Source organism: Pogona vitticeps, chromosome 14, assembly GCF_051106095.1.
Source record: "Pogona vitticeps strain Pit_001003342236 chromosome 14, PviZW2.1, whole genome shotgun sequence".
Lineage (NCBI taxonomy): Eukaryota > Metazoa > Chordata > Lepidosauria > Squamata > Agamidae > Pogona > Pogona vitticeps.
Window position 1 is genome coordinate 2,621,650 of NC_135796.1, and position 26,533 is coordinate 2,648,182.

At 44.4% G+C, this 26,533-nt stretch overlaps 3 protein-coding genes across 4 annotated transcripts in view; 1 reads left to right on the forward strand and 2 right to left on the reverse strand.

The window, feature by feature from the left end:
- OSBP2 (oxysterol binding protein 2) overlaps positions 1 to 15,539 on the reverse strand; it is a 145,958-nt gene extending 130,419 nt beyond the window's left edge. The window contains exon 1 of the mRNA XM_072983583.2: positions 15,101 to 15,539. Within this exon, the coding sequence (XP_072839684.2) occupies positions 15,101 to 15,462 (362 nt within the window). The 5' untranslated portion in view covers positions 15,463 to 15,539. The remainder of the gene's footprint in view (positions 1 to 15,100) is intronic.
- Positions 15,540 to 16,762: 1,223 nt separating this feature from the next.
- On the reverse strand, positions 16,763 to 21,545 carry C14H5orf52 (chromosome 14 C5orf52 homolog). Its single transcript, XM_020800791.3, has 3 exons — positions 21,269 to 21,545; positions 19,875 to 19,983; positions 16,763 to 18,775 (listed from the first exon to the last, which is right to left on the reverse strand). Exons 1-3 carry the CDS (start codon positions 21,340 to 21,342, stop codon positions 18,530 to 18,532), a joined length of 429 nt encoding a protein of 142 aa, XP_020656450.2. The 5' UTR covers positions 21,343 to 21,545; the 3' UTR covers positions 16,763 to 18,529.
- DUSP18 (dual specificity phosphatase 18) lies at positions 19,969 to 26,225 on the forward strand. Of its 2 annotated transcripts, XM_078381573.1 has the most exons (4): positions 19,969 to 21,301; positions 23,722 to 23,800; positions 24,541 to 24,650; positions 25,403 to 26,225. In XM_078381573.1, exon 4 carries the CDS (start codon positions 25,458 to 25,460, stop codon positions 26,022 to 26,024), a length of 567 nt encoding a protein of 188 aa, XP_078237699.1. In that variant the 5' UTR covers positions 19,969 to 21,301; positions 23,722 to 23,800; positions 24,541 to 24,650; positions 25,403 to 25,457; the 3' UTR covers positions 26,025 to 26,225. The 2 variants fall into 2 exon arrangements, with proteins under 2 accessions (XP_078237699.1, XP_072839495.1); XM_072983394.2 differs by lacking the exon at positions 19,969 to 21,301 and adding an exon at positions 21,599 to 21,747 and having other exon boundaries at positions 23,722 to 24,650.
- Positions 26,226 to 26,533: the final 308 nt, after the last annotated feature.

Genomic DNA, 26,533 nt, shown 5'->3' on the forward strand with positions numbered 1-26,533 from the left:
TGGAGAACAGGGTTCGAATCTCCTCTCAGCCATGGAAACTCACTGTGCGTGTGTGTAACTGGTAAAACCACTCCTTAAGTATCTCACTTAGCTTTGGAAAACCCTATTAGGGTCATTGTATGTTGGTTCGAACTTGATGGCACAGAAAACACACACACAAGTTAATCACATACTCCAACCACAAAAGAACCAACATTCTTAAGAACATTCAATTATGAACACAGACTACACTGTGTATGTACATTTTAACCCAATATTTGTAATTACAAGAGAAAAAAAACGGTGAGCTATGGTCTTCCAGCAACTGTAAATAAAGATCATTTCTTCGCATCTGTTTATTGCTAAAAATTGTTATGCCCTGGTTAACCACCCACTAATGAAGATTTACTAGGCAATGCACCATCTACATAAATGTAGAAAATACTCGAAGATACAGTACAACCATCATACAATAAAAGCAAGACAATAAACATAATACAAAACAAAGGTTAAAACAACAATTACCAATATTCAGAGGCACCTCTATACAAGGGGTTGTGGTGTGTGTGTATATATACAAACATAGTAACAATGTAGTTATGCATTACGCACATGTTCCATAGTCTAGTATAATAATAATGGTGTGTTGTTGAATCAATTCTGCCTTATGGCCACCTGGTTCAGGGTCTTCCAGGTAGAGAATACTCAGAAGAGGTTTTCCCTTTCCTTCCTCTAGGGGCACTGTGGGGCTGTGCTGCAGCTGGCCCAAGGCCACCAAGGCTGGCTCTTCTCCCAGGAGGCCCAGTGGGAGAATTGAACTCCCAACCTGTAACTCTGCAGTCAGATACCTAAACCACTGAGCTATCCAGCCAGCCCTAACATACCAGCTTGAAATAACAGCAGCACTCATTTTATTGTTTTCAAATCCACTGTGATACAGATTTTGGCAGAAAGGAATCCCCTCACCCAGCTTGCCTACCGTTAGGAGCCAGGGTTCAAAGGGGAACCTTGCTCGTAGTTCACACTGCTCTTAGATTTTTCCCCTCTAGGTTTATTTCTTCAACCTGTTGAGACAACTCAGAATACCAGATCCTGTCAGGTTTGATTGTTATGACAAACAAAGCACATTCCCAGTTAGAATGATGACCATGCTAATGTACGCAATGCGAGACTGTGCCATCCCTTGTCAAGCACAGTAAGAATGCAGTGAGTTCCTGAGGATCACATATACTGTAGTCGGATGAATAAAATTGAAGATACTAAACCAGAGAGACTAGGTCTAGCACCCAAAATACAGGCAGAAAAATTGCTGATACCTGTAACAAAAGTTAGGTTGCACACTGGAATCCAGTCCATCCATTTTAACAAACTGGTATGAAGTATTATAGACTACAGTATAACACAGCATAACACAAAGAAGGTGAAGGAGGAAGAATTTATAGAAAAATAGAAGGTGCTTATTAATCACTGGAGTACAAATTCTCAGGATCACACACACATACCCCCATATGAGTTATTTTGTTGTATGTAATAGTAGGAAAAATTTATGTTGCTATAAATTATGAACAGCCTGAAGACACCGAGAAAAGGGATCAACCCATGTAGTCTCAATTTACTAATCAAAGGAATATAATTGGTTGTATACACAACACAACTTTTACAGTACTAAGGATTGCTGAAATTGCATATCCATTATTCCAGTCAAATGCCAGAGAAGTTTTTCCCCATTGTGCTTTCACAAAAGAGAAGGTGCGAATGTTCAATAGGCACAGACAAAAATGATCGGTCACACCTTTGGGATTGCTAATGGCGATCTACAACTCATAGGCCTCTCAAGCTGAAATATCAGTGCAATCTGATCCCAAGAAAAGCTTGCAAATACATGCTCCAGGAAATAATAACATTTCCCCGTCATTTTTTTTCCTTTTAGCAATCTTGTTTTCATATTAGACATCCAAGCATTTAAGTTTTACTTATTTTTATCCTGCATGATGGCCAGAAAAACTCTCAGAGTAGATTACATATTACTGATCGATACAATCTTACAATCTTGTCTACATAGTTGCAATCTCAATGGACACATTCATTTATAAATAGGTTAAAAGGTAGATAAATAATAAACATGACACACAAGGGAAGAGGATAGAAGGAAAGAGCAAAAAAAAGCATAACCTTTTATCTTTCAGATTTGCATTTTCCATCTTCTACATAGGCAAGAGTGGTTTTACACTCAAAAGGTAAAAGTTCTCCTTGACAATTTTTGTCCAGTCGTGTCCGACTCTAGGGGGCGATGCTCATCCCCATTTCCAAGCCATAGAGCCAGCGTTTTGTCCGAAGACAATCTTCCGTGGTCACGTGGCCAGTGCGACTTAGACACGGAACGCTGTTACCTTCCCAGCGAGGTGGTCCCTATTTATCTACTTGCATTTTTGCATGCTTTCGAACCGCTAGGTTGGCGGGAGCTGGGACAAGCGACGGGAGCTCATTCTGTCGTGTGGATTCGATCTTACGACTGCTGGTCTTCTGACCCTGCAGCACAGGCTTCTGCGGTTTAGCCCACAGCGCCACCACGTCCCTCAAAGGTATTAGATAATCTGAGCTGGCTGGACCGCTCAGTGGTGCTGCGGAGTCAGGGGTTGGGAGCTTTGATTCCCCACTGGGCCACCCGGGAGAAGAGTCTGCCTGTGTGGCCTTGGGCCAGCTGCACGGTCCGAGAACCACCACCATGCCAAGAGAAAAGCGAACAGGAAACCACTTGAGTATTCTCTGCTGGGAAAACCCTGAAATGGCTCACCCTAACTCTGAATTGACTTAACAGCTTCTTTCTTCTTCAACAACAACAACACCAGACACAGCCGATCAAGATCATAAAAACATTGACTGGCATTATATACCAGATACATGTTTTAACCAAGTATCTGTTAGATATCAGCACGGCAAATATGCTGTTCCTAATATTGCTGTTTTTGTAGCTCTCATGACAGTGTTATTTTCCCAAAGCCCCGATGATTACAGGGACCACTGAAGTGTATTTCTTCCACCAACTAGAGAGTTCAATGGCCAAGATCTCTGCATTTTGTTAGTTTTTCCAATTCTTTATTCTTAACTCTAGCATCTCCTGGAATTGCAATGTCTCACTTCTTCCTTTTTCTTCAATTACTCCTATGTCTGGTGCGTTATGTTCAAGGTGTTCCATCTGTTGGGATTCAACCTCACGGAAGCATTCAAAGTCCCTCTGCCTCAACAAGACCTTGCGTGCATGAAGATGATGGTGGTTTTGCCTCTGCTCCTGCTGTTGTTTAATTTTTACTTATTCCGTATCCTGGGTGCAATTGCTAGTCCTAACTAGAGAAAATCTAAAAAAGCAACAAGACTGCCCCTCAGCATTTGCTTCCACAGACCTACACTTAGCTGAAACTAGCAAAGGCATGTAGTACCATCTATTTGAATTTATTCTGTAAAATAATTTGTTTAAATCATATTTTCCTAAGTCTGACCCAACTGCAACCTTGCTCTGTCCTTATAACCTCCAAACGGTTCTGAAAATACCTTCAGATATTAAAGATACACATTTCCACTTAAGGCCCAGTTTAGGCACAACAATAATGCAGGACTCATTATACTGACTCAAAATTGATTAACTCCAATTAAACCTCATATTTTAAAAAACTGAATTACCCTAGAGTTTAAATTTAGACTGCCAGTGTACTCTCCGAAGTATCTTAGTTGCCAAAAAGATCCTTGCAATTCTTCCGGATTATCAAACAGAGAAAACTTCAAATATGTTATGGATGCCTTATCATTAGAAAGATCACAGTACAGCACAATAAAAGCAACTACAGACAAGCACTCCAGCTGTGTATGGTCTGAATTAATTAAAATACACTACCAGAATAAACACACACACATAGCAGGAACAGACACCTTATGGACTAAAGCCTATTGTCAACCTACTGCCAATGGTTTAATTTAGACCCAGTGACGGAACCCTTCTTTCACGCAAGTTTTGATCTGAACTGGAGAGGAAATGGGGAGATAGGCTTCTAATAATCACCCTTCCTTCAATGGGAACAAGACTGAAACACCACCTCCATGGGGCAGAGGGGGGCATATTAATAGGCTTCTGTTGGCATCTGTAGAAGCATCACCAGACAGAATGGGAGTAAACACAAACAATAGCACGCTGATCCATCACACTCACAAACCGAGCATGGTCTCCAAGCACTATTGCTATCCTTCCTGGGGGGGGGACTTAAAGGCCCGTCCTATTACCTTCTCGGACCTGCTTCTCAATGCTGGGCTTGTGAAAGGAGTAGCCCAGCCCAGCACTCCGGTAGGATTCAGTTATCAGAAAACGGGAAGGCTTCTGAAACACTCTAAAAAGGGCCAAAAAAAAAAGAGCAAAGACTGTGTCAGAAGTGCAACTTCACACGTAAGGAAGCCCAAAGCTGTGACATGAGCAATTACTGTACCATAAGGAAAACCATGCCAGAGATTCTGCTTCGTGTTGCTTGTTCATTAAAAGTACAGAGAATCAAAACTTCTCATAGAATTACTGCAGCTCATCCAGAGACCTAATTCTGATCACCATCCACACCTGCTTTAAAGACAACGTGATGCACCCAACCCTCCAAGTCCACACCGATTTTGCTCTGCTACTGTACTGAAGTTTGCCGGAGGGGCGGTGGTGGGTGGTGGGAAGCAAGCCATTGGATTTGATTTCTTCTGTGCAGAATTCAAACAAAAGCAACACCAGAGTACATATAAGCTTTCCCGCTTGACATCCTAGCCAAGTTATTTGCCACAAGTACTAACACAGCACATTCTTGAATTTTTGCAAAGGCAAATATAGCTGAAGAGGCTGAGCACGGATGCGAGGGTTTCTTCAAGGAGCACAGGTGGTATCAAGGACACTCCTTAAGATACATTAAGCAGAATAATTTTAGGAAAGCGCTAAGATACGTTACTAATTCCATCAACAACTGAGCTTCCATGCAATGCAGTTATATAATTGAATCCTATATATCCTGGCCTTGAAGAACTAACCACACAAATATTAAGAAGGAGAAGGAACATGTCTGCATAGGATGGGGGAGGGGGCCAGCCCTAGCCTTTTTCTTCCCCCCACCAAACTCTGCCACCTCAACACATCCATGAGATGCTCAACCCTCCTCCCAACAGGATGTCACATCATGGTCAGGCGGGATGAGGACGTGTGAGGAAAACACAGCTCCTCTCCCACCCACCCCCCGTGAGTTTCCATAGCTGAGCGGAAGCCAGGACTTCCAAGTCCTAGTCCATCACTACACTACACTGGGAATCAACTTACAGACACGTTATTATTATTAATTGTGATCCAGCCTTCCCCAACGTATCTTTGGAATTATGTGAACTGCAGGCTGGGAATGCTGCTGCAGAGTAAAATCCACATGCAGGTTTGTCCCAGAGCACAAACGCTTCTCTGCCACAGATCTTCTGAAAAGAACCATCTCCAGGCATGGTTGGCATCTACATGGACTTCCTTGGGTAGGGTTATTCAACCACATCTATCATGCCAGGTCCCTCCAAGACTTTATTCTTCCAGGAGGACTTGCTCACTCCCCCCCCCCCCCCGCCAAGGTTTATGTATACCTTTTAGATTTTAATGGTGTTTTATTATCTCCACCCTAATTTAAAAGGAATCTCGCTGGTGTGGACTGCGCTAGGAAACGGCCTTGCTAGAGTCACCGAGAGACGTCCCACCAAGGCCACACATCCGTCTGTAAGTGCATATGCCCTTCAGTGGGATTTCCAAGCCAGCTGGATCCCCACATTGTTGAAACAGTGGACTGAAATTTGAACAGAGAGGCAGCACAGGAGAAAAGTGCCATTTGTGTGCACTCCATACCTGCCAGTCCCGATCTTTAGAAATTTGATATATGAAGTCAGGCTAACAGGCAATGAATTGAATTATGGCAGCCTAACTCATAGGGAGGAAGATCAATTAAGAGAATTGAAGATCACACTGTTAAGACAGAATGAAGGGACTGTTCCTTATTTCTATTGACATATAAATCCCCCTTTGAGAGCCTTTCCAGATGAAGAACGAGATGTATTAAAACGGATGCATTTATTCTTCAATCTGGAAGTCCAGCAGAAAGCCATTTTCTGCAAAGAAAGTTCAACTCACATTATTTTGTTTAGATCCTAACTGGATACATGTATGGTAACCTCTGCCTCTTATCAAAGCTACTGTTGCCTAATAGGAAAAACAATAACTGTCTACAAAATACAAATAACTTGTATTTTGTACTCTTTTTCAGGGTTTTCCACTCAGAGAGTACGTACTCAGAGGTGGCTGACCAGGAGTATCCTAGGCTACACAGGCTGGCTCTTGTTCCTGGGAGGCACATAATAGGGAACTAAACTCCCAACGCCTGGCTCCATAGCCAGATACCTAGGCGACTTGAGCCATCCACCCAATAGCAACCTACCACTATTTAATGCTTATGGTTTTTCAGCAGCCCAGAGCCTTAAGACTTGAAATTGGCTTAGTATATCCATTTCCTTATAGAGGAAAACAATAACAAAATCTATAACAACAACAACAACAACAACCTTTATTGGCATAAAAACAAGAAACAGTTGAACATACAGTTAAGTAAATAATTAAAATAGTAAGGAGGGGGGGAATAAGCCCGCAGAGGTGCTTAGGGGAGTCAAGTTAGTTTTTTTGGGGACTGGGAGGTGAGAACCTGTGCAAGGAACTCAGCTACTAAAGTCGTTGTTTCTTGAGAGAAGTCATGAAGAAGAAAACCTGTCAAAAACTGGGGGGGACCCGGAAAGCCTGAAATGATTGGCCCTAGAGTACGGTCTCGGATATCTCTTAGCTCTGGACAATGACATAGAATATGCGTAACTGAATCGGGTTCTAATCCACAGAGGTTACAAGTTCTTTCTTCAAAGGGTATTCTGGCATATCGTCCCTTGAGAACTTCGGAAGGGAAGATATTCATCCGCGCTAACATAAAAGCCCTCCTGGTTAGAGGGTTCAGCAGGGACTGTATATAAAAATGACCGGAGCCAAAGGTGGGGAAGATACCGAAGTAAATTGGGGAGCATGTTTGGTTAATACTGGAAACTAGATAAATATACTCAGACTCCCATAGTTTCTCCTTAATAATAGAGAGCGCCTGTACGAAGTTGCTGTTAGAGATGGAGCTTAAAGATATACCAATCGATTCAAGTTTGGTTTCACAAAGTGAAAACCACTTAGATTGGTAATGATCTTTAAGTAGGTGCACAAGGAGAGAGTCTGGGTTTGATTTAAAGAAGAGACGGAGCCAGAATTTAAAGGTAAGTGCCCACGCTGTCGTTGAGGGTAAATGCGTGCCTAGCTCTAGGGCTATGGTCGATAATTTAATTGAGTTTGGAATCCCTAGAATCCGGCGATAGAAAGAGGCAGCCAATAGGTCAACTTTGTTATCCAACGCATTAATCCAAATTGGAGCTCCATAGAGTAGGCGATTGATCAGTTTTACCTGGAAAATTTGGGTGGCAGCTGGGATAAAGAGCCTCGTGGCGCAGTGGTTAAAACGCTGTACTGCAGCTAAAACTGTGCTCACGACCTGGGGTTCAAATCCCAGGTAGCCGGCTCAAGGTTGACTCAGCCTTCCATCCTTCCGAGGTCGGTAAAATGAGTACCCAGCTTGCTGGGGGGGCAATGTGTAGCCTTTATAATTAAAATTGTAAACCGCCCGGAGAGTGCTTGTAGCGCTATGGGGCGGTATATAAGTCCAATAAATAAATAAATAAAATAAAATAAACTGGTTCCCATCTTTATAATGGAATTTGGTTATAGCTCCTAGCAAATGTGAAGCGGATGCAGTTGCAGAGTCTCTATGTACCGACCACTTGAGTTGAAAGTGGAAAAGTAAGCCTAGGTACTTAAAAGATCTCATCTGTTCAATCGGTTGGCTATTAATTTTCCAGTGAAGGAGCTTCCAGGATTTTGAGAAGACCATAATCTTGGTTTTCTCGGCGTTAATTACAAGATCATTACGTAAGCAGTAAGATTGAAACAAGGAGAGAAGTTGTCTTAGACCAAGACTAGATATAGAGAGGAGAGCAGCATCATCCGCGTATAACAGAAGGGGAACAGGTATCTTATTTAGGAACGGGGCAGATTTTTCGGCAGATGCCAGCTGGGAACGGAGATCGGCTAGAAAGAGATTAAATAGAGACGGAGCTAAGATGCATCCCTGTCTCACTCCTCTGTAGATTGGGATCTTCTCAGAGACGGAACCACTATGATTATAACGAACCTGACAGGAGTTAGCGTGGTGTAATTTGCGTATTAGAAAAAGGAGACGGGGGGGAATAACAAAATCTATAGCTACAGAACTGGGGTTAACAGCTCGGAACTATTTCTACGCAGGCACTTATTGCAGAGGATCTGAATGTTCCCTGCCCTCCCTATCACGTCACGTCTCACAACAATATACCCCCAAAAAAATAAAAATAAAAAGGCATTGGATGACTCAGATGAAAGGCAGAAAGTTACTCAGTCAAAGTTATCTTTCTCAAAGAGCTGTTCTTTTGTCAAAACCAAGAGGTTTAGGAACGCTACATTTTTACAGGTGAAAAACAAGCCAAGCCCTTACCTATGCCAAGGCAGCTTGAAACGTCTACACTACAGGATAAGAATCTGTATTATAAACTGGTGGATACTCTTCAGTGGTTTAAGTCTCTGGCTGCAGGACCAGATGTTGGGAGTTCAGTTCCCCACTGGGTTTCCTTGAGACGGGGTGGACTCGATGATCCAGAGGGTCCCCCTCCAGCTCTGCAGATAATCAGCGTGCCATTTCACAACCCAAAAGTTGATCGCAGGACAATAGTCCAAAGTCACTGAGCTCCCCCACCCCCGGAATTCAATGGGCCAACATACTTCCAGAAGTCTGTCCACCCATCTGACACTTAGGCTTCACAAACATTCTTCTTTTAAGACACATCTGGTTAAGCGATGCCACAACAACTAACAAGCTAAAGCTTTAGCATCTTAGCACAGAAAGACATGTGAAGAGATACAGGTCAACTGTGCGGTCTAAATAGAACATGAAGGGCAACATAATTTAATTGGGCAAATCCTCAGTTGCCTTAATTCTGAACTATAATAACAAGCTCATTAAAAAAACTTCATGCATATTCATCACCAAAGACTGTGCATGGAAATGATGAAAGCATGGAAATATTAAAAAAACAGACAAGCATTTCATTCTATTTGGCAGTATTTAGAGAAGACAAAAATGTGTCTTTTTTAGAACTTTAAAAATAACATTTTCCAGCCCAACTTCCTTGATACAAAAGGAAAATATAGCATTGTTTCTGCGTATTTCTGAATTATTCAACAAGAAACACAGGACCTAATCTTGAAAAAGGTTTTCCATATATGTTGCAGAACACAGAGCGTGTTCACACATTGGATCCCCATTCAAAGTGTGCCAAATATATTTAGAATTTTACTCTGCACATTGCTCTTAACATGAAAGGGAAATACAGCCTGGTTGTTCCATCCATATCATGCAAGGCCTTTAGACCACCCAGCCCAACTCTTCATCATGCTCACAGGCTGCAGACCCCTTGATCTTCTGCATCAAGCAAAAAAGAGAGAGAAAGAGATGTTTGCAAATCAACGCACGTGAAGCAACCAAACAAGCTGCCTACAGTCAAGGAACAAGCCAACACACAAAGAGTTTAAAAGACTTCTTTATAACGGGAAACACACAAAAGATGCTCCCCTTGAAAGTAAGATGCATTCATTCCAGTGTAAGTTTTCATTTCTTTGAACACCTGGGGTACAAAATTTAGCCACACACACACAGAGTACAGATGTATGGAAGGTGGGTTGAGAGTTAAAAAAAAAAAAGACTGTGGAAAATGACCATTGTTAACACAACAACTGTTTGGAAGCTTGATACTTTCAACACTACACAAGTTAATTAGCAACACAACATTCTTTTTTTTTCTATTCCCTTTAATGGATTCCACCTGCACAGCTTCATAATACGTGTATGTGTATGGCACACAAACATCTGTAGCCTGAATACTACACTCCGCACATCTCAAAAGCTCTTAAGAAATACAGTACAAATTTGTTAAAATTAGTTCCACACAGTGAAACTAGCAGATTTCTTTGAAATTTTGTACACTCATGTGGACCTTTCATTTTCTCAAGTCCACAAGATTCAACGGGAAAAGTTTCTAGCAGGAAACTTTTTCTTTTCCTGAGCACTCTCTCTAAAAATACATGTTGAGCAAGAATTAAAAACCCATGGAATGACATCATTACCTATGTATACTCTCAAGGGTTTCAATTTTCTACTACTTTTAATTCCAGCCCCTCATTCCCCCCCCACTCCAAATTAGAACTACAGTACAATGTAATTAGATATCTTATAGATCAGGAATATGCACTCAGCATATTCGAAATCGCTGCCTGCTTCAAAGTAGGATATTTATGCTTATAAAGCTTACACAAAATAACGTTTCTTGTAGTCTGTTATATAATTCATATCTTACCGAGCTCAGCAACAACCACATCGAATTCAGCAGAATGTACATCTAAGTAGAAGTCCACAAGACTGCGCTTTTGTAGTAAACCATATTTAGATGTAAGCAAGTTCTGTACATTCCAAAAAGTTTTATTAAATGTTCCATTTTTTTTCTGGAAAGCTAACAGAAACAGCTGCACTTAATATTCAGCCTAATGTAGAATCAATTATTTTTATAACCTCATGCACAAGTTACTATTCAGAAGACAAACCAAGAATACCTGTATACATTTACTTAGGATTTTAAAGAAGATATTAGCAAACAGGATTTTTGATGTTTTTTTTAAAAAAATCTCAAATACAGCGAGTTTATTTTTAAAAATGTGTATTTTAAAAACTAGGACAGCCGAATACACTACAAACCATGCAGCTCTCTAAACTGAACCATGCCCGAGTATAAAATTATATTCTGGGTTTCTTACATAAAACAGTAGAAACACATGGGGAAATATCTTGATAGAAAAAAATGTGTACTGTATTATTGCTTTTGCCATCACGCTCTTGACTTGAGAGGTGGCAAATGATTGCAGGAACCATACACCACCCCTTGGCCAACCATGATCATTCAAAGCCCTAATAAGTGACTTACTATTCCTTCGACCAGTACTTACCTGAGCTCAACAATGCCTTCGAAGCACCAGCTCCAGACATCTTGGAAACTCTTTTAAGGCCCCCTCCAGTATTCCGTCCATCCAACCCCCTCGCCCTCCCTTCAACTATCCGCATCTCCCAGATCATGCAATTCCTCTCCATCATCCTAACACTCCTGCCCACTTTTCTGTCCCTCCTCCAAACACATACACATTGTTGTCTCTCTTTCTCCAACACGCAGCCACAACCTTTTCCTCCCACACCCGCAGATGGACCTTTCCTCTCCCCTAACTTTCTGAAGATCTCAGAGCATGCGCAAAGATGCACACTTTCCTAACCTACACACAACTGCCTAGAGGCCATCCGGAGAAATGAACCTGGCAGGTTGGACTGCTGTTCTCTCTCTTTTGAGGAGGGAAGTTTGCTAGCTTGTAATTGAAGAAGGTATCGCAGATAGATCTCAATGAATTAGGACTAATTAAACCAAGATAAAAACAAAGCCAAATGGGCCTGCCAAGTTTTTCACCTTTAGATTTGACTATCCTGGAGCAATGGTGGAAACAGACACACTTATTACATGATTTTATCAACAAGCACTGATAGCTCAAGGGTTTAGGTCTCTGGCTGCACAGCTAGAGAGTTCGATTCCTTACTGGGCCTCCTGGACAGGGGCTGGATTGGATGATCCCACAGAGTCCCTTCCAGGTCTGCAGTTCTAACATTTATTTACTTCTCACAGAAAGATATACTTCATTCTGGAGACTTGCAACAATCCTTTGTAACGTTCTTTCTAGCACTTTAATCTTTTGCTCACTCTGAAGCCACATCTAGTTTACTTGAAGGCAAAGATGGAAAAGCCATGCACACTCACTTAGAAGAAAATACTACTGCACAATCTTACCTACAGAGCAATCTTACAATTCGGACTCAAAACATGCCCCAAACAAGTATCCCAGCTAAGTAGATACAGGACAGTAGCCTCCATTTATTTTCTGCACATTAAGAGGCAGAAATTGACATAATTTCCCTTTTGCTTCCAAGCAGACATAATCCTATATTGTATGTGGACTACATGAACAAATACTTTGGATTATGTGTCTTTGAACATTATAAAGGAGTTATATTTTAGTATTTGTAACTTAACTGTGTCTTAGTTACATTTTTTTCAACTATAATATAAGCCACCTTGAATCCCAGTGTGAACAAAGAGGCACATATTAGATAAATAATGCTTCCAGGTGCCCATAGGATCCATTTCATTGCAAAATAATGTTACAGGTTATAGAAATCAATTAGTAAACACAACTGTGGAAGAAATAAACCTATTTTGAAACTAGAACAGCAATTTTAAAGTCCCTCCATTCTGATGATTTTAATTGCCCCGATTTAATTCAGCCCCTTTTACATGAAAGCAGACAAGGGCTGAACTCAATGATCCATAGGCTCCCTTCCAGCTCAGCAGTTCTAAGATTTATTATTATTATTATTACATTTTAGACCTGTTGGGCTCAAGTATTGCATATACAACAAACTGGGGTTGCTGTTAGAGACGGGGAAAGGCCATGCTCTCAGTCCTGTACAGAGGAAGCCAAACACATCCAGCCATCTTGTGCAATAAGGACAAGAAGATGAGCCACTGGGATCAACGCCACTCCTTCATTCAGATGTGCTGCCAAGACTATACTGTACGCTGAAATGAATCTCCCTTGACACAGAACAAGGAAAAGGAGACCTGAACAGCTAATCCATGTTCAGTGCTAAAAAGCCCCACATTTAACAACGAGGAGAAGCACAAATAATTTTTGGGAAAACTTCCTGCTTTTTTTCCCAGCAATTTCAAGACTATGGTGCAGAACACTTCCTTCATCCAGCACCTTATCAACCTCCTTCCAAACCCATTCCAAATTATAATACATAATTAGTTTCAGCAAGAAACTGAGTAACTAATTCAGTAGCATATTAGAACAAACTAAATTTAATCAAGACATTAAATTAACCTCAATCTAGGCAGGAAATGTTAGCTGAGAGGTAAGAGCCTTCTTTCCGTGACGAATTATTGCAACATAGTACCTATGACATGACAACATACTCTTTTTGTATACATCTGAGGTCTTATGTAAACAATCTATCTTTTGTATTTCACAACACTGTTTACAAAGCATTTTTCCTCTACGTGCAACTGACCAGGTAAACTCTTCTACTACAAACCTGCTTCCTTGTTTTGGCCACAAACCCAAATGAACACACTTTCTGTTGTTGAAGGGGTGGCAAGCATTATAGGTAAAAGCAAAATAAAAATAAAAAGTTAAAAAAGACAAAAACATGGTAGCTTTTATATTACATTAAAACCATAAGAGTTAGTCTTTAGGGTGCCAACACACTTTGTCTTTTTTAACTTTTTATTTCCATTTTGCTTTTACCTATAATGCTTGCAGACTAAAATATACTACATAATGTGTTAAGAAATATAAAAGTCAGTCTTTAAGGTACCACCATGCTTTTGTCTCTTTTTTTTTACTTTTTAATTCCTCTTTTGCTTTTACCTGCATTACTTCCTCTCTGGAATTTCAGCACCAAAGACTTCTGCCTGTCCTAGCTGATGCTCATTCCCAAAGCCCTCTCCATCCTCACCGAACCTCCATTTGTGTGTGAGTGTGTATTATAGCTGGGGACAACCCAGTAAACATGGCCAGAGGTGGAACTGAAGTCCAACACTCTTAAATTCACTTTACAGCTCTTATTCAGAAGCTGTCCTTAGAGAACTATGATTTCTGGATCTCTTGAATTTTTACTGCACCATCCACAGGTAAGTGGTGTCTCCCTGGATGAAAGCCCCTCTGGGCTGAAAACTAGTACGCCTGGGATTTGTTAGCGGTCTAATAGAGGTGTGTACACACAGACAGAGTTGCTGCTTTTGCTTTCTGCTTCATTTCTCACCCTGTCACTCCCTCCTGCTCTCCCCAAAAGAGCTTAGAAGTCTTTTGGGGGCAGTTCCTTCACTTCCCCACCGTTCCTGCTCCCTGCAAAAAAAATTAGGAGGAATGGGACTGCCATGAAATGAAGGGTGCATCTTCAAAGCACTGTGTAGGAGCATCGGCACGCAACTGGCACTACCATCACACTTGCTACTACCTCAACCTTGCATGGCAGCAGCCAACGTGGTTTCCACTGGAAGGCCACCCTACCACCACCTCGCGCCAACTGATGCAACACCCTCTTCTTCCCTCTCTCACACAACTCCTCCAGAACACACTCCGCCTCCAGCAGTTGGGTGTGCGCGGTTCTTGTTATTTTTGCATGTGCGTGGCTTTTGTGTCGGATTGCTTTTTTCCTTTCAGGCCTTCCCAGGCAACCCACCCTCAGCCCCTCATTTCTCTCAACAGCAAAGCACCCTTTGCCACATCACACCCTCCCACCTCTTCCTTTGCACACACACACACACACACACACCCATGTCCAACCCACCCTTCTAGCAACAAAGCACCCCCACCCACCTACCCTTCCTCCCCCAACTGGTGCCGCTCCTCCTGCTCATGCCTTGCACTACAACTCCCATCAACCCTTCAAAGCCCAAGTGCACCACGTTGGGGGGGAAAAGGGTGAGCAACCTCCCGAACCAGAAAGACCACTGTCCCCTCCTCTCTCTTCTAAGGTGGAGAAACAAAAAAATAAATAAATAAACCTCCAATTCCCCTTTGGAAATGTCACCCCCCTTTTTTTTTCCTTTAAAGCACGCTAAATGGGAGAGTGGAGCTTCCTTCTTTGCCTCCAGTTTTGCAACCCCGGGGGGGGGGGTCGTCTTTGGACTACAACTCCCAGAATCCCCCACCCAGCCAGATTTCAGGAAAGAAGAGAGGAAAGAAGTCCTACTCTATCCAGGAGCTGCTGCTCCGGTTCCCATCATCCCCACTCCCCACCGCAGGTCCTAGTTACCGTAATACCTGTAATAGCTGAGCAGCCCGTTGCTCAGGACGAACCAGCGGCGCTGGTAGCCCTTCAGGTAGTTGGTCCACTTGAAGAGCCACCCCTTGTAGGTATCCGAGCCGGGCCCGGCGGCCGAGGAGCCCGCGGCGTGGGCGGCCGGAGCGGCGGCCGCAGCGACAGCCACGGCGGCGGGGCTCTCGGCCGCCGCCAGGCTCATGGTGGTGGTGGTGGTGGCGACGACGAGCGCCGGGCGAGGCGGCGTGGGCGGCGGCGGCGGCGGCGGTGGCTGCTTGTGGCAGGCCAAGCAAGGGACGGCGCTGAGCAACGAGACCAGCCCGCGGGTGCTGGCGCTCAAGAGCGGGCCGGCCGCCTTCCCCATAGACGCCCGCCCGCTCCCCCGAACCCTCCTGCCCCGCCGCCCGCCTCCCTCCTTCTGCCGCCGCCGGCGCTCGGCTCGGCTGCCAGGGCTCAGAAGGGGGCGGGGCGGAGGGCACGTGACCGGGCGCCGAGGGCACGCCCCCTCGTCGCCCAGACAAGGCCCGCTCTCCCCGCCCCGCCCACCCGTGACGTCTCGCGTCCTCCTTCCACCACCACCACCACCACCACCACCCCGCCTCGTTGCCGGCTCTCTGGACCACGTGGCCTCAGCTCCCTTGCGCAGGCTCTGGAGCGGCAAGGGGAGGGGGGGAAAGGAGGGAGCGCCCAGGGGGCGGGGCTCCGGAGGAGGAGCCAAAATGGGCGGGAAACCGGGTGTGGCGCTAACGGTCAGCGCTTCAGGTGGAGGCGAGGCGCCATTTTTAAAGTCTTCGACGGCCCTCGCCTGTGAAGCAACATAAACATCATAAAACGTAGCCCTGTGTTTCGTGGGCCAAATTCAGAAACAGGTCTCCATGATCCTTTCATTTGGACCACTAAAATACTGTAAAAAAAAAAAAACCGAAACTTTCAAATCCTGATTTTTTTTTATTGTGGGTTAGAGCCGTGTGGCCCAACCACTGTGGTGGCCAAGATTTTTGGGAGTTGTAGTCCATGAACATCTGGGGACCCAAGGCTAGGAAACCAGGGGTTTAAAGGTCCCATAAAGGTGCCATGCAAACCTTGCTTCTCAATTTTGCCAGTTTGTTACAGCCATTTATTTATTCACATATGCTGCCTGATTCAGAGCCTGCTTTTCTCCTGAGGACTCAAGGCAAAGTACAAACAAAAGGAGCCCCAGCAAATGTACATGAAATCTATTAATGCCACAGAAAAAAGGGTGAAAGGTTTCAGTGGGATGCAGGTGTTACAGGCATACAGAGTGAAATACTGTGGTGTGAAATATGAGTCTAATTTTCCATGTACCTGAGACAGCTACGTTGCATTGAATAGGCTCACCACTGTTTTTTTTTCCGGTTGCAATTTTATGCACATTTGTGGGGTTTGCTTAGAAGCCTGGAGATAGGCACTTTGCATGGCCAAAATACCAGCTTACAAAAAAAAGTGCATTTGTTAATATGCAACAAAACCATTTCCACTGACTCTTTTCTGAACCTTTATCAGCACCCTTTTTTCCATGGATTGCATGCCTTGTCTTTGGTCAAGGTCTAAGAGAAATTTACTGAACATCAGAAGCAACTGGGATTACAGTATTTTGCACCAACACAGAACCCAAAGAGGATATCTAATTTTTATAATTTCCCCCCAGCCTTTTTCACCCTTATTTCTGTTCACATTCTCTAAATGCAGTGGTTCCAAATCTGAGGTCCCCAGCTGTTCTTGGACTACAACTCCCAGAATCCCTGGGCATCACAGCTAGTGGTGAAGGCTTCTGGGCGTTTTAGTCCAAGAACATCTGGGGAGCGAAGGTTGGGAACCACTGTTTATTTTCCTATGTATGTCTTCCTAATGGCTGACATTACTGTTCACTTTAGTGCGGTTTATGTAGGTTGTTCTGGAAATATTTTTATATAAAAGAATGCAATATAAATTATTGAAACAAACAAAGAAAAATGCATTAAAACTTGATTATTTGTCCGGTTGATACAATTTTGCCAATTTCCCCACATCTCTGCATTCAGTACGACAGCAGGCTGTGTGTGATAAAACAGCTGGATAAACAACATGGACAATTTCATCACATATTCCATCACATATATAAACGTGAACTGTGGGAAAACCTTTGGCAGAATACATACAAATAGTAGTTTCTGGGCCCTTTGGGCTGACTATCCATTTTTATTTTGCAGCATATCAATATGAAGTGTGCAAAACATAGAATGAAAATGGCCACACGCCTATTAGAGTTGATGTAATTTCTGTGACAAAATGTACAGAAGTTAACATCCACCAGTCCCAGGACTTGGCATGGAGGCTCAAAGTAGGTTTCCATGCACCTTAAAAATCTCTTAATCATCTGTTGCAGAAGATGCAACTAAAGACAGAACTGCTGGATAACTCAGTGGTTTAGGCACCTCGCTGCAGACCGAGAGGCTGGGAGTTCGATTCCCCACTGGGCCTCCTTGACGGGGGTTGGACTCAATGATCTCATAAGGTCCCTTCCAGTTCTAAGATCTCTGGAGTATGCTTAAAACCTTACTGTACAATGATGCTTGAGATCTCCACTGAGACAGACGTTGTGTGGAGGTGGTCTGGAAAGCAGGTAATTTAAGCCTGCATTGCTCCCATTTGAGTTTGCTTTGATATGTCTCGGTGCTGTTGAGTGAAGACAGCAATAAGTGGAGGGATCTGCGTGACACTAGACAGAGTTTGCAGGTGTGTGGCAGGAAAGGATTTCCCAGCCCGGCTGATTTCCATGTTTTGTCCAAGGCTGTTTCTTTCAGCAGATCCTTGGTCCTAGAATTTGCATGCCAAGCTTCAACCTGGAAGACCTGAATGCACATTCTCCTCTCATCAATCCCCAACCCCATTGAAGGGCTCCTTCAAGGAGAGCCCCCACCAAGTTGAGGACAGTAAGGAACAAACTACAGTACCCTACAAGGCCAGGGAGTTGGAATTAAGAGTGACTGAACCCCTGGACGGAGGAGGCAAGTTCCAGGTCCTCTCAGACTTCCATCCTGAGGAGGTATCGCCTCTCGTAGAGTCTAGGAGGTATGGCCTTCATGGGATCTTCATCTGGAAGCTCCACTTAAGCATCTCAAGAGGACTTTCCTAGCGATGGACAAGCTCACTTGAGTCCAGTGACTCTACCCCAGCCTCAGTCCTCCACTTGAAAATAGGAAATAACAGGCTGCAGGGAAACCACAAAGCACCCCGAATTTGAATTAAAGGGTCATTGGCAAAAACTAGGTTGTCCAGACAAAAAGGCAGGCCTCACACGCTTATTAACTCCCTTTTTCTAACCAGACAAAACAAGAGGATAACCCAGGAGGAAAATCATGCTTTTTCAGCAGGATTTACTCAGTCAAAAGTGAAACCACAAAGTGACTTCTATAATCTCTTGCTTTAAATTATTTCATTCGGTCTTGCTTAAAGGGTGTTTTTTTCCACATTGTGAAAGAGGACACCTGTGGCTCCAGCGCAGACGTCCTTTTTTTCATCAAGGCCCTCTGATCAATTTGTTCCAACATCCTCTGGTATCTGGCATACTCGTTTTTCCAACGGGTCATCTTCTTTTCCTGGTCGTGCATAAACTTCTTTTTCATCTGATCGTACATATTGCCCACCTTCGTCTTGCTCTCCTCTATGTGCTTCACCTTTAAAATTATAAAGAGAGAGACAGATCAGAAATGGTACTGTGGAACTCAGTAGTTATTCAGAGGAAAAGAAAAGGCAAGTGTGCAACCTCCAGAAGTCAAGGGCTATACATGCCCCAACTTTGGAGGGCGGTACCTGATTCTGTGACTCCCATGCACCTTTTTTTTTCTTATAAAATAGTTTCTTAAACTGGAGAAGCTCCCTTGTGCCCTCTAGTGGCCACACACATATACACAGAAACAAGAAGAAAGAAAATACTCTGCTCCTGATGGTCCTCAAGCCTCTAGCATTCAGTGGTATACTGCCTCGGTATGAGGAGGCTCAAATAGCTGCCACATCTCATAGCCATTTTTTCTCAACCAAAACAAAATCTAACTGTTTTCCTGGTGCAGGAAGGCTAATGTATGCATGGGGCCCTTCTAATCCATATCTATATTTATTTATTTTTCTTTCACCTGAAGCCCCCACCTTCTCTCCAAGGAGCAATATCCCCTTCTCAGCATGTCCTCAAAACGACCCTATAAGGTAGGCCAGACTAAGAGAGAGGTTATCCCAAAATCACCCAGCGATGTTCCTGATTTCGTGGGGATTAGAGCCTGGTCTCTCAAGTCCGGCACCCTAAATCTTATTTCACACTGGAGGGAGTGAACAGATAAGTGGACATCCCCTTAAGCATAAGGAGCCCCCCCCCTGAAGCCAGCGTGTGGCCACCTGCACATAAAGGCAGAGGGAGAGACTGCATACCCTCCTGCTTCTTCTATGGCAGCAATTTCCAGCCCCAGAGGTACAAATGAAGACATTTTGGGGGAAACACACACACAAAAAAAGTCCTGTGAGCAGTTTTGCATGAACAGTGAAGCCACACCAGATTTTTGTCAAGATATTATGGAACCTCTCTCTCTAAGGCACCTTGCTCCTTAATGCAAAAACAAAAAACAAACGTAGCGTTGATTTGCCACCCCTGCAAGGTCAGAGTCACCAGCCTTAGTTAGTCTTTGGTCAAACGCTGTCACCCTCTTATTCTGTTTTTAATTAAAAAACAAAAACAAACCAGAGGTAGGAGTTACAGCTAGAGTGGGAATCGAACGTGAATCCTACCTTGATCTCCTGCACCCGCTGGAGAATGGTGTTGTCACGGATAATCACCTTGGAAAGATTACTCTTCGGGAGGAACTTCCATAACGGAGTTTTAATGCTACTGTACAAACTGAATAAGAAAACATAGTCCGCTTAGTGCTTACTCCGACTGCCTCCACCTTCTCAGGCCGGAACTGCCAGTCTACAATTTCAGATGCAAGATGTGGGTGTTCTTTTATTGTCATCAATGGCCGGGAAATAAATGTTGCAGAAAGCTGGTATAAAAATATTGTAAATCGATGCAGTGTAATTTTTAGTTATATGACCGCACTGCCAGATGAGAAAATATCAGCCTGTGAATAGAGGTGTGGGCTTCCCAGGAGATATTATTTCTGGCCAGGGGAAAGATTTCTTCTTGCTTTTAATGCACACGGGCAATCTGCTATAGCCCCTGGTTATGAGAGCCTTACATCATAAAGTATTTATTTGTCTGTTTATTAGAGTTGCATACTGGCCCAATGCCGCAAGGCACTATTCTGAGCAGTTTACAGCAAGATAAAAACATTATAATAATCATATATTAAATAAAAACAGGTAACCGTACCACAAAAACTGCAAGAGAAATACTGTATATTGTAAAATAAAACCCAGAGCAGAGGGCATATAAACAAACAAAACAGTTCATGTGCAAGCATCTTGGTCAGCAGCAACGGACAGTTTGTGACCCAGAAGCAAAGATAGTTTGTTATCAAAGCAAACTAGATTCTGAAGAAAAGTGGTGGGGATTTTGAACAAAAAACTCTCAAGGAAACTTCGAGCCTAATAAGATATGGCGTATTCCAATTAAGCATTTCTATTAATGAATTTAGCACTTTGTATGAATGCTTGTCCAGGCTTCTCAGCAGATGGTTATTTATGATTAAAAGAACTGTATATATCATAAACATGTGTGCAACCTTGAGATAATCTTTTAGGCAACTCTGTGGTTGCAATTTTTTTAATGAATATGTCTTTTTTAACCAATGTGGTTTGGATACCGTAATTGTAGATGACTGATATTTTATAACATGGGGGTATAAAAACACATCAGCAACGTATTGGTGGGTGTTTGTGTTTAATAAGAAAACCCACGTTTTGTTTATACCAGTAAGCTTTCAGAGTTTCTCTTGCTTTTTTTATCCCCTGCATTTAAAAAAAAACTCGTTCCATGCTCAGAGGCGCTGCTATCTTACATTTCTGGGAGGGCAAACCAATGGCCTCGATGCCCTGGGAAAAGTGGGGGGGGGTCTTCCAAGAGAGGGGCAGGACGGTCCCTAACAATCCCCCCCACCCCCATAATGGAAATATGGGTGGAAATGTTATACCTCTTCCCCCCTCCCTCAGTTACCCAGTCCTGCGTCCTGCGCCCTCCTTACCCGACCGCCTCCTGCGAACGCGGCTGGAAAAAGGTGACCACCGGGCGCGGAGCATCCTTCTTCGCCGCCTCCATGGCACGCCGGCCCCGGAGCCGTGCCCGTCGGGGAGGGAAGGAGGGTCACAATCGGGTCGGAACCTCACGGTTGCGCTGGAGACGGTCGCCGGGCTTGGCAGAGGCGCCTTGGGTGCGTCTCCTCGGGTGGGAGTCGCAGGCGAGACCCGGCGCCCGGCAGGAGAAACCGGGTGGGTCGGTGGGGAAAAAACTCTTGCCTCCCGCGCCGCGTTTTTTTTTCCCCCCAGGTCGGGAAGCGATAGAAGGGGAGGAGGAGAGGGTCGCGCACAAACACCGACCACCCTCACCACCACCACCACCTCGGGAGGTGGGAAGAAGAAGAGAAAAAGAAAGCTGTGGGTCAGGAGAGGCGAATAGAGCCTCCAGCGCAGGGGCAGTCTACCTCTTGACAGCAGATGCCTGGAGGTGGGAGAGCCGAGGAACTAGGGGAGGAATGGGGTGACTGATAGGATCCATTAGAAGGTTCCCCCCCATAAGGACTTCTTGAGTTATCCCATGTTGGGAATTAGGGGTCTCATTTGGCTGGTCTGGGGGGTCTCCTCCTGGCCCCTGGTTTGCTCTCTCTTTGGAAGGTGGGTGGGGAGCTAGTCCCCCCCCCCCCCAATTGGGAGTTAAAGACTGGTGGTGGCAAGGTTTCTAAGAATGGGAGGCTCTGCTAGAACATGGGGGGGCATGGCCTCTTTTCAGTACCAAGTGTTCTTATGGAACTCATGGCCACCAGATGTGGCCAAAGGAGATTGGAAAGAAGGCATATACCAGGCAGGGACTGTTTGCTACATTTACAGCCTGTCAGACTTCTCAAATTCCAGCTCTTTAAAAGCTTTGTTTACGGATCAGAAGGAGAGCTATTTTTCAGAATGAGAGCATTTCTGTCCTTTTCGAATAAGCCCTCTGAGTCCTTTTCCTCTGCCAAAACAGCATTTCAGATAAGACCTGTCCAGCACACACAGTTCTTTCAACTCACAAGGTCTTCTGGAGGATTTTTCAAAAGCCCCGTTGCCCTTATTATACTGAAGTGATTCCAGGGAAGACCTTTTTAGCCAGGTTGAGGGTGCTTGGAAAGGGTCTGTTTGCTGAAGACATGCATTTGGTGTAAATGGGTAGAAACGGTTGAACTGAAAAATAGCTTGTTATTCTACTTATTATACAGTGATGTTTGACGCTAATGGTTCACAGGCACAAAAAATATGGAACTTTATCTTCCTGTTGGTTGTGGAGAAAATGGTTATTTTTCCATCATGCTTCATCAGTGGTGAGGAAAGCTGCTGCATAAATGCACCTGGAGAATCCTGTTTGCACACTCAGCTGGAAGTCTGTTCAATACATCCTAGCTCAACCCCAGGCTGAGCCACCACTGCAGACAACCGCAGTTACACACACTAGAGAGCATTCCAATAACATCAATAATGTACAGACATGCAATGCAACATTTAACAACAAGCTTATTAGTGTGTGTGTGTATGTACAGTGGTGCCTAGCTAGACGATGATAATCCATTCCACTGAAATCACTGTTTAGCGAAATCATCGTCTAGCGAAAAGCATTTCCCCATTGGAATGCATTGAAACCTGTTTAATGAGTTCCAATGGGAAAGAATCGTCGTCGTTGTCTAGCGAGGATCGGCCATAGGAAAGCCGCTTTGCGAACTGCCGATCAGCTGTTTAAATTGCTGTCTTGCGAAGCTTAGGTCCGAAAACACCCATTTTGCAAGCGCGGAGGGAGCTGTCAAAACCGTCGTCTAGCGAAAATCGGTTTGCGAAGCAGGGACCAAACATTGTCCAGCGAAATTCCCCCATAGGAATAAGTTTTGCGAATCAATCGCTATAGCAATCGCAAAAAGTCAAAGCCTAGTGAAAAAACTGTCATGCGGAGTAACTGTCTAGTGAGGCACCACTGTATATGCATATGTATACATATACACACATGCATATGTACATGCATATGTGTACATGTATATTTGTCTGTATAATGAGCTGCACATCAGCATAAAACCTCAACATAAAACTCTTCAGAATAGGGAATGATCAAGAAGAATTAACCAACTGCTAACAACCAGTTAAAAGGTTCAAATAAAATGCAATGGCAGCTAACCTCTCTCTACCCCCCCATGAGTCCAATTCATTCATTCATTCATTCATTCATTCATTCATTCATTCATTCATTCATTCATTCATTCATTCATTCATTCATTCATTCATTCCACTTTCCTTCTTAAAAGGACTCAAGGCAGCTAAGTGGAACAGATGGGTTTCCCAACCTCGTCTACATTCGTCCAACCCTGCTTCCTTCTGTGCTGGTTAAGGCCTCCAAGTGGGGAGGGGGCAGAACAGGGGCGTTGAATTCTCCTCTGCCGTCTGACTCCTTTCTTTGTTCTTACAGGAATTCCTCTCCCGACTCCATTCAGCAGACGAGCCCAAACAGGGAGGCATGTGGAACTCCAGTGGCAAGCCTTAGAAAGGTACCCTTGGGCCTCCCAGCCCATCCTCTCCACGGTCAGTCCCGGCCAGAGTCAGAGCCATTCATTCAATGGGATTGGTGTATAGGTGCTGACTTACCATTCACGAGTGGATTCACTCCCGACTGGGTAAGACCATGCTATCGTTCTTTCCTGAGGTTTGCCCTCGGTCACAAAGTGTACGAGTTCAATGTCATTCCTTTCAGGCTGGCTGCTGCACCGAAGCGTGTGGCTTCAGTGGGGGCATATCTGAGAGTCTAGGATATGGGAGTTGCTGGGACTAGCAAAAGTGTGCTGGCTTCTGTGTTTTGAACTCTTGCCCGAAGTAAAGATAAGAAAGGCCATGAGTCACTCAGCCTGTGCTCTGGAGACTCAGGTTTGGGGGTCAAGGGTTTGTTGTCTAGGTTTTAAGTTTTGGATCTGAAATGTTGGACAATGGAATGCTGCCAGACTGACCACTCTTGGGGTTTTTTTGGGATTTATTTGAATGGGTTCCCGATGTACCCTTTAGCCATGTTCAGAGGTACCGTTGCTTCTTCCATGATCTCGCAAACTCCAGAGCTGCCGCTGGGCTGGAATTCGTGCTGGTCTTCAGACTCATTACCAATGTTTCACATTCCACATTTAATATTTTCAGACCTTGGATAAGCGAATCAGCAGATACTGATCCCGCAGATAAGGGGGCCCTACTGTATTTCAGCTGGTTCCACACTCTCCCTTTGTTTTCCCTTTTTCCCTTTTAGACGTTACTAGGAAACGACCTCGAGGATGCCCACGAAGAGAGCTGCCTGAAAGAGGGTGATCGAGGGCTACTGTCGATGCCAGAGTTTCTTGGCCCAAAACATTTATACAGGTGTGCAGGCGGAGAGGACTCCCTAGACAAGGTTGTATTTCCTGCTGACATGCTGACAACCAGGCAGGTAGTTAGGCCAACAAGAGAATTAATGTCAGGAAAAACTTCCGAACTGTTAGAGCAGTACGACAACGGAACCCATGACCTCAAGGGGAAGTGGTGAGCGCTCCAACACTGGAGCCCTTCAAGAGAAAGTTGGACAACTACCTGGCAGATCTCCTTTGATTTGTATTCCTGCCTTGAGCAGGGGGTTGGACTGGATGGCCTTGTAGGCCCCTTCCAACTTCACTATTCTATGAGATGACGGACTAAATTCAGAGAAGACCCCATGAAATGAATGGGACACGGTTGTCACCCTTTCTGTAAGCCTGAGTTCAGTGGGTGAACATTATGATAGCCTTTCCATCTTTCCTGCCCTCACCAAACATTTTCCTAATCGGTCCCAACGCTCAATTTCCCTCTTGCCAGTCTTGTTGAAGAATAATCTATCTATAAGCCACCTGGTAGGCCAGCGGGCCTGAAGGTTCTTCTAACACTTCGATTTTGAAATGTTCAGTTATCTATAAAGATTAGACTAGGAAGGAGCCAGCGTGCTCCGCAGCTTCAGTCCTTTAAATGATGGAGCTTGGGCTAAAGGGTTAGAAAATTAATGAGTTCAGCCAGAGAGAATACCCTGCCTTCAGGGTCGGCAACATTTCAAAGGCAGAAGAGACCGTCAGGTAACACGCTTCTTTTCTCTTTGTCTCTCTAAGCGTGGCGAGCCAGGATGATGCCTTCTGTGGTGGTTGATGTCTGAAGTTTGCCTTAATGAATACACCTTTCGGACCCCTCCCCTTTTTGCTCAGGCATCCGTCTATCTATGGGCTGTCCCGGATCACCGACAGCTTGTTCATCAGTAATGGGGAGGCCGCCAATAACAAGTTCTTCCTCTACGCCAACCAAATCACCACGGTGATCAACGTCTCCGTGGAGGTGATTAACACTTATTTCCCGGACATTTACTACATTCACGTCCCCATCACGGACTGCCCCGCTTCCTGCCTTTACGACTTCTTCGATCCCGTAGCTGATAAGATCCATGCCGTCGAGGCGAACCAAGGCCGGACGCTGGTGCACTGCGCGGCGGGCATCAGCCGATCGGCCGCCCTGTGCATCGCTTATCTGATGAAGTATCACTCCCTATCCCTGGCGAACGCTCATGCCTGGGTCAAATCCTGCCGCCCCATCATCCGGCCGAACAACGGCTTCTGGCGTCAGCTGATCCAGTACGAGCACAAACTCTTTGGGAAGACCAGCGTCCAAATGGTCCAGTCTCCGCTGGGGGTGATCCCGGACCTCTACGAAAATGAACTCAGATTAATGATCGCCTTGTGACAACCACTGTACGCGGCTCCCCTGGCAGAGGAGGGTGGACCGGAACAACATGAACACCGGCGCTATCTTTGCTAAGCTGGAGATGCGTCCGACTCCAGACTAGCCGCTGTACAGGGGGGAAAAAAAGGATCAGTTGATCAGGGGTGGCTCTCTGTGTGGGTTCTTTTTTTTTCTATAAATAAAACCAACAAAAGTTACAAAAAAAAAGATACAGTTAAGTTTGCATCTCATTTGTGAATAAACATTTCGGTGAAGTTTCAAAGTTTCCTTTTGGAAGACAAAACACCGACGTTAATATTTCCATTTTGCAAGTTAGCTAAACAATATTGTAGCAACGACAGAAAGGGACTCAGAGGAGAGTGCAGTCCATGCCGGAGGGAAATCTTTCCTGTTTCCTTTCGAAAAACAACAACAGCAGAAAAACCCACCAGAGAGAGAGAGAGAGAGAGAGCGCACAACTGCTGGGCAGAACTTCTGCTCAGAATTCCTTCCCCATCCAAAAGGAAATG

Excerpts from the sequence above, each read along its gene's own strand:
- C14H5orf52 (XM_020800791.3), bottom strand. The coding sequence starts at position 21,342 with ATGGAGGCGGCGAAGAAGGATGCTCCGCGCCCGGTGGTCACCTTTTTC. Across the intron at positions 19,984-21,268 it reads CGTTCGCAGGAGGCGGTCGG|TTTGTACAGTAGCATTAAAA; the intron begins GTAAGGAGGGCG and ends TTTCTTATTCAG. Across the intron at positions 18,776-19,874 it reads AGCGGGTGCAGGAGATCAAG|GTGAAGCACATAGAGGAGAG; the intron begins GTAGGATTCACG and ends ATAATTTTAAAG.
- DUSP18 (XM_078381573.1), top strand. The coding sequence starts at position 25,458 with ATGAATACACCTTTCGGACCCCTCCCCTTTTTGCTCAGGCATCCGTCT.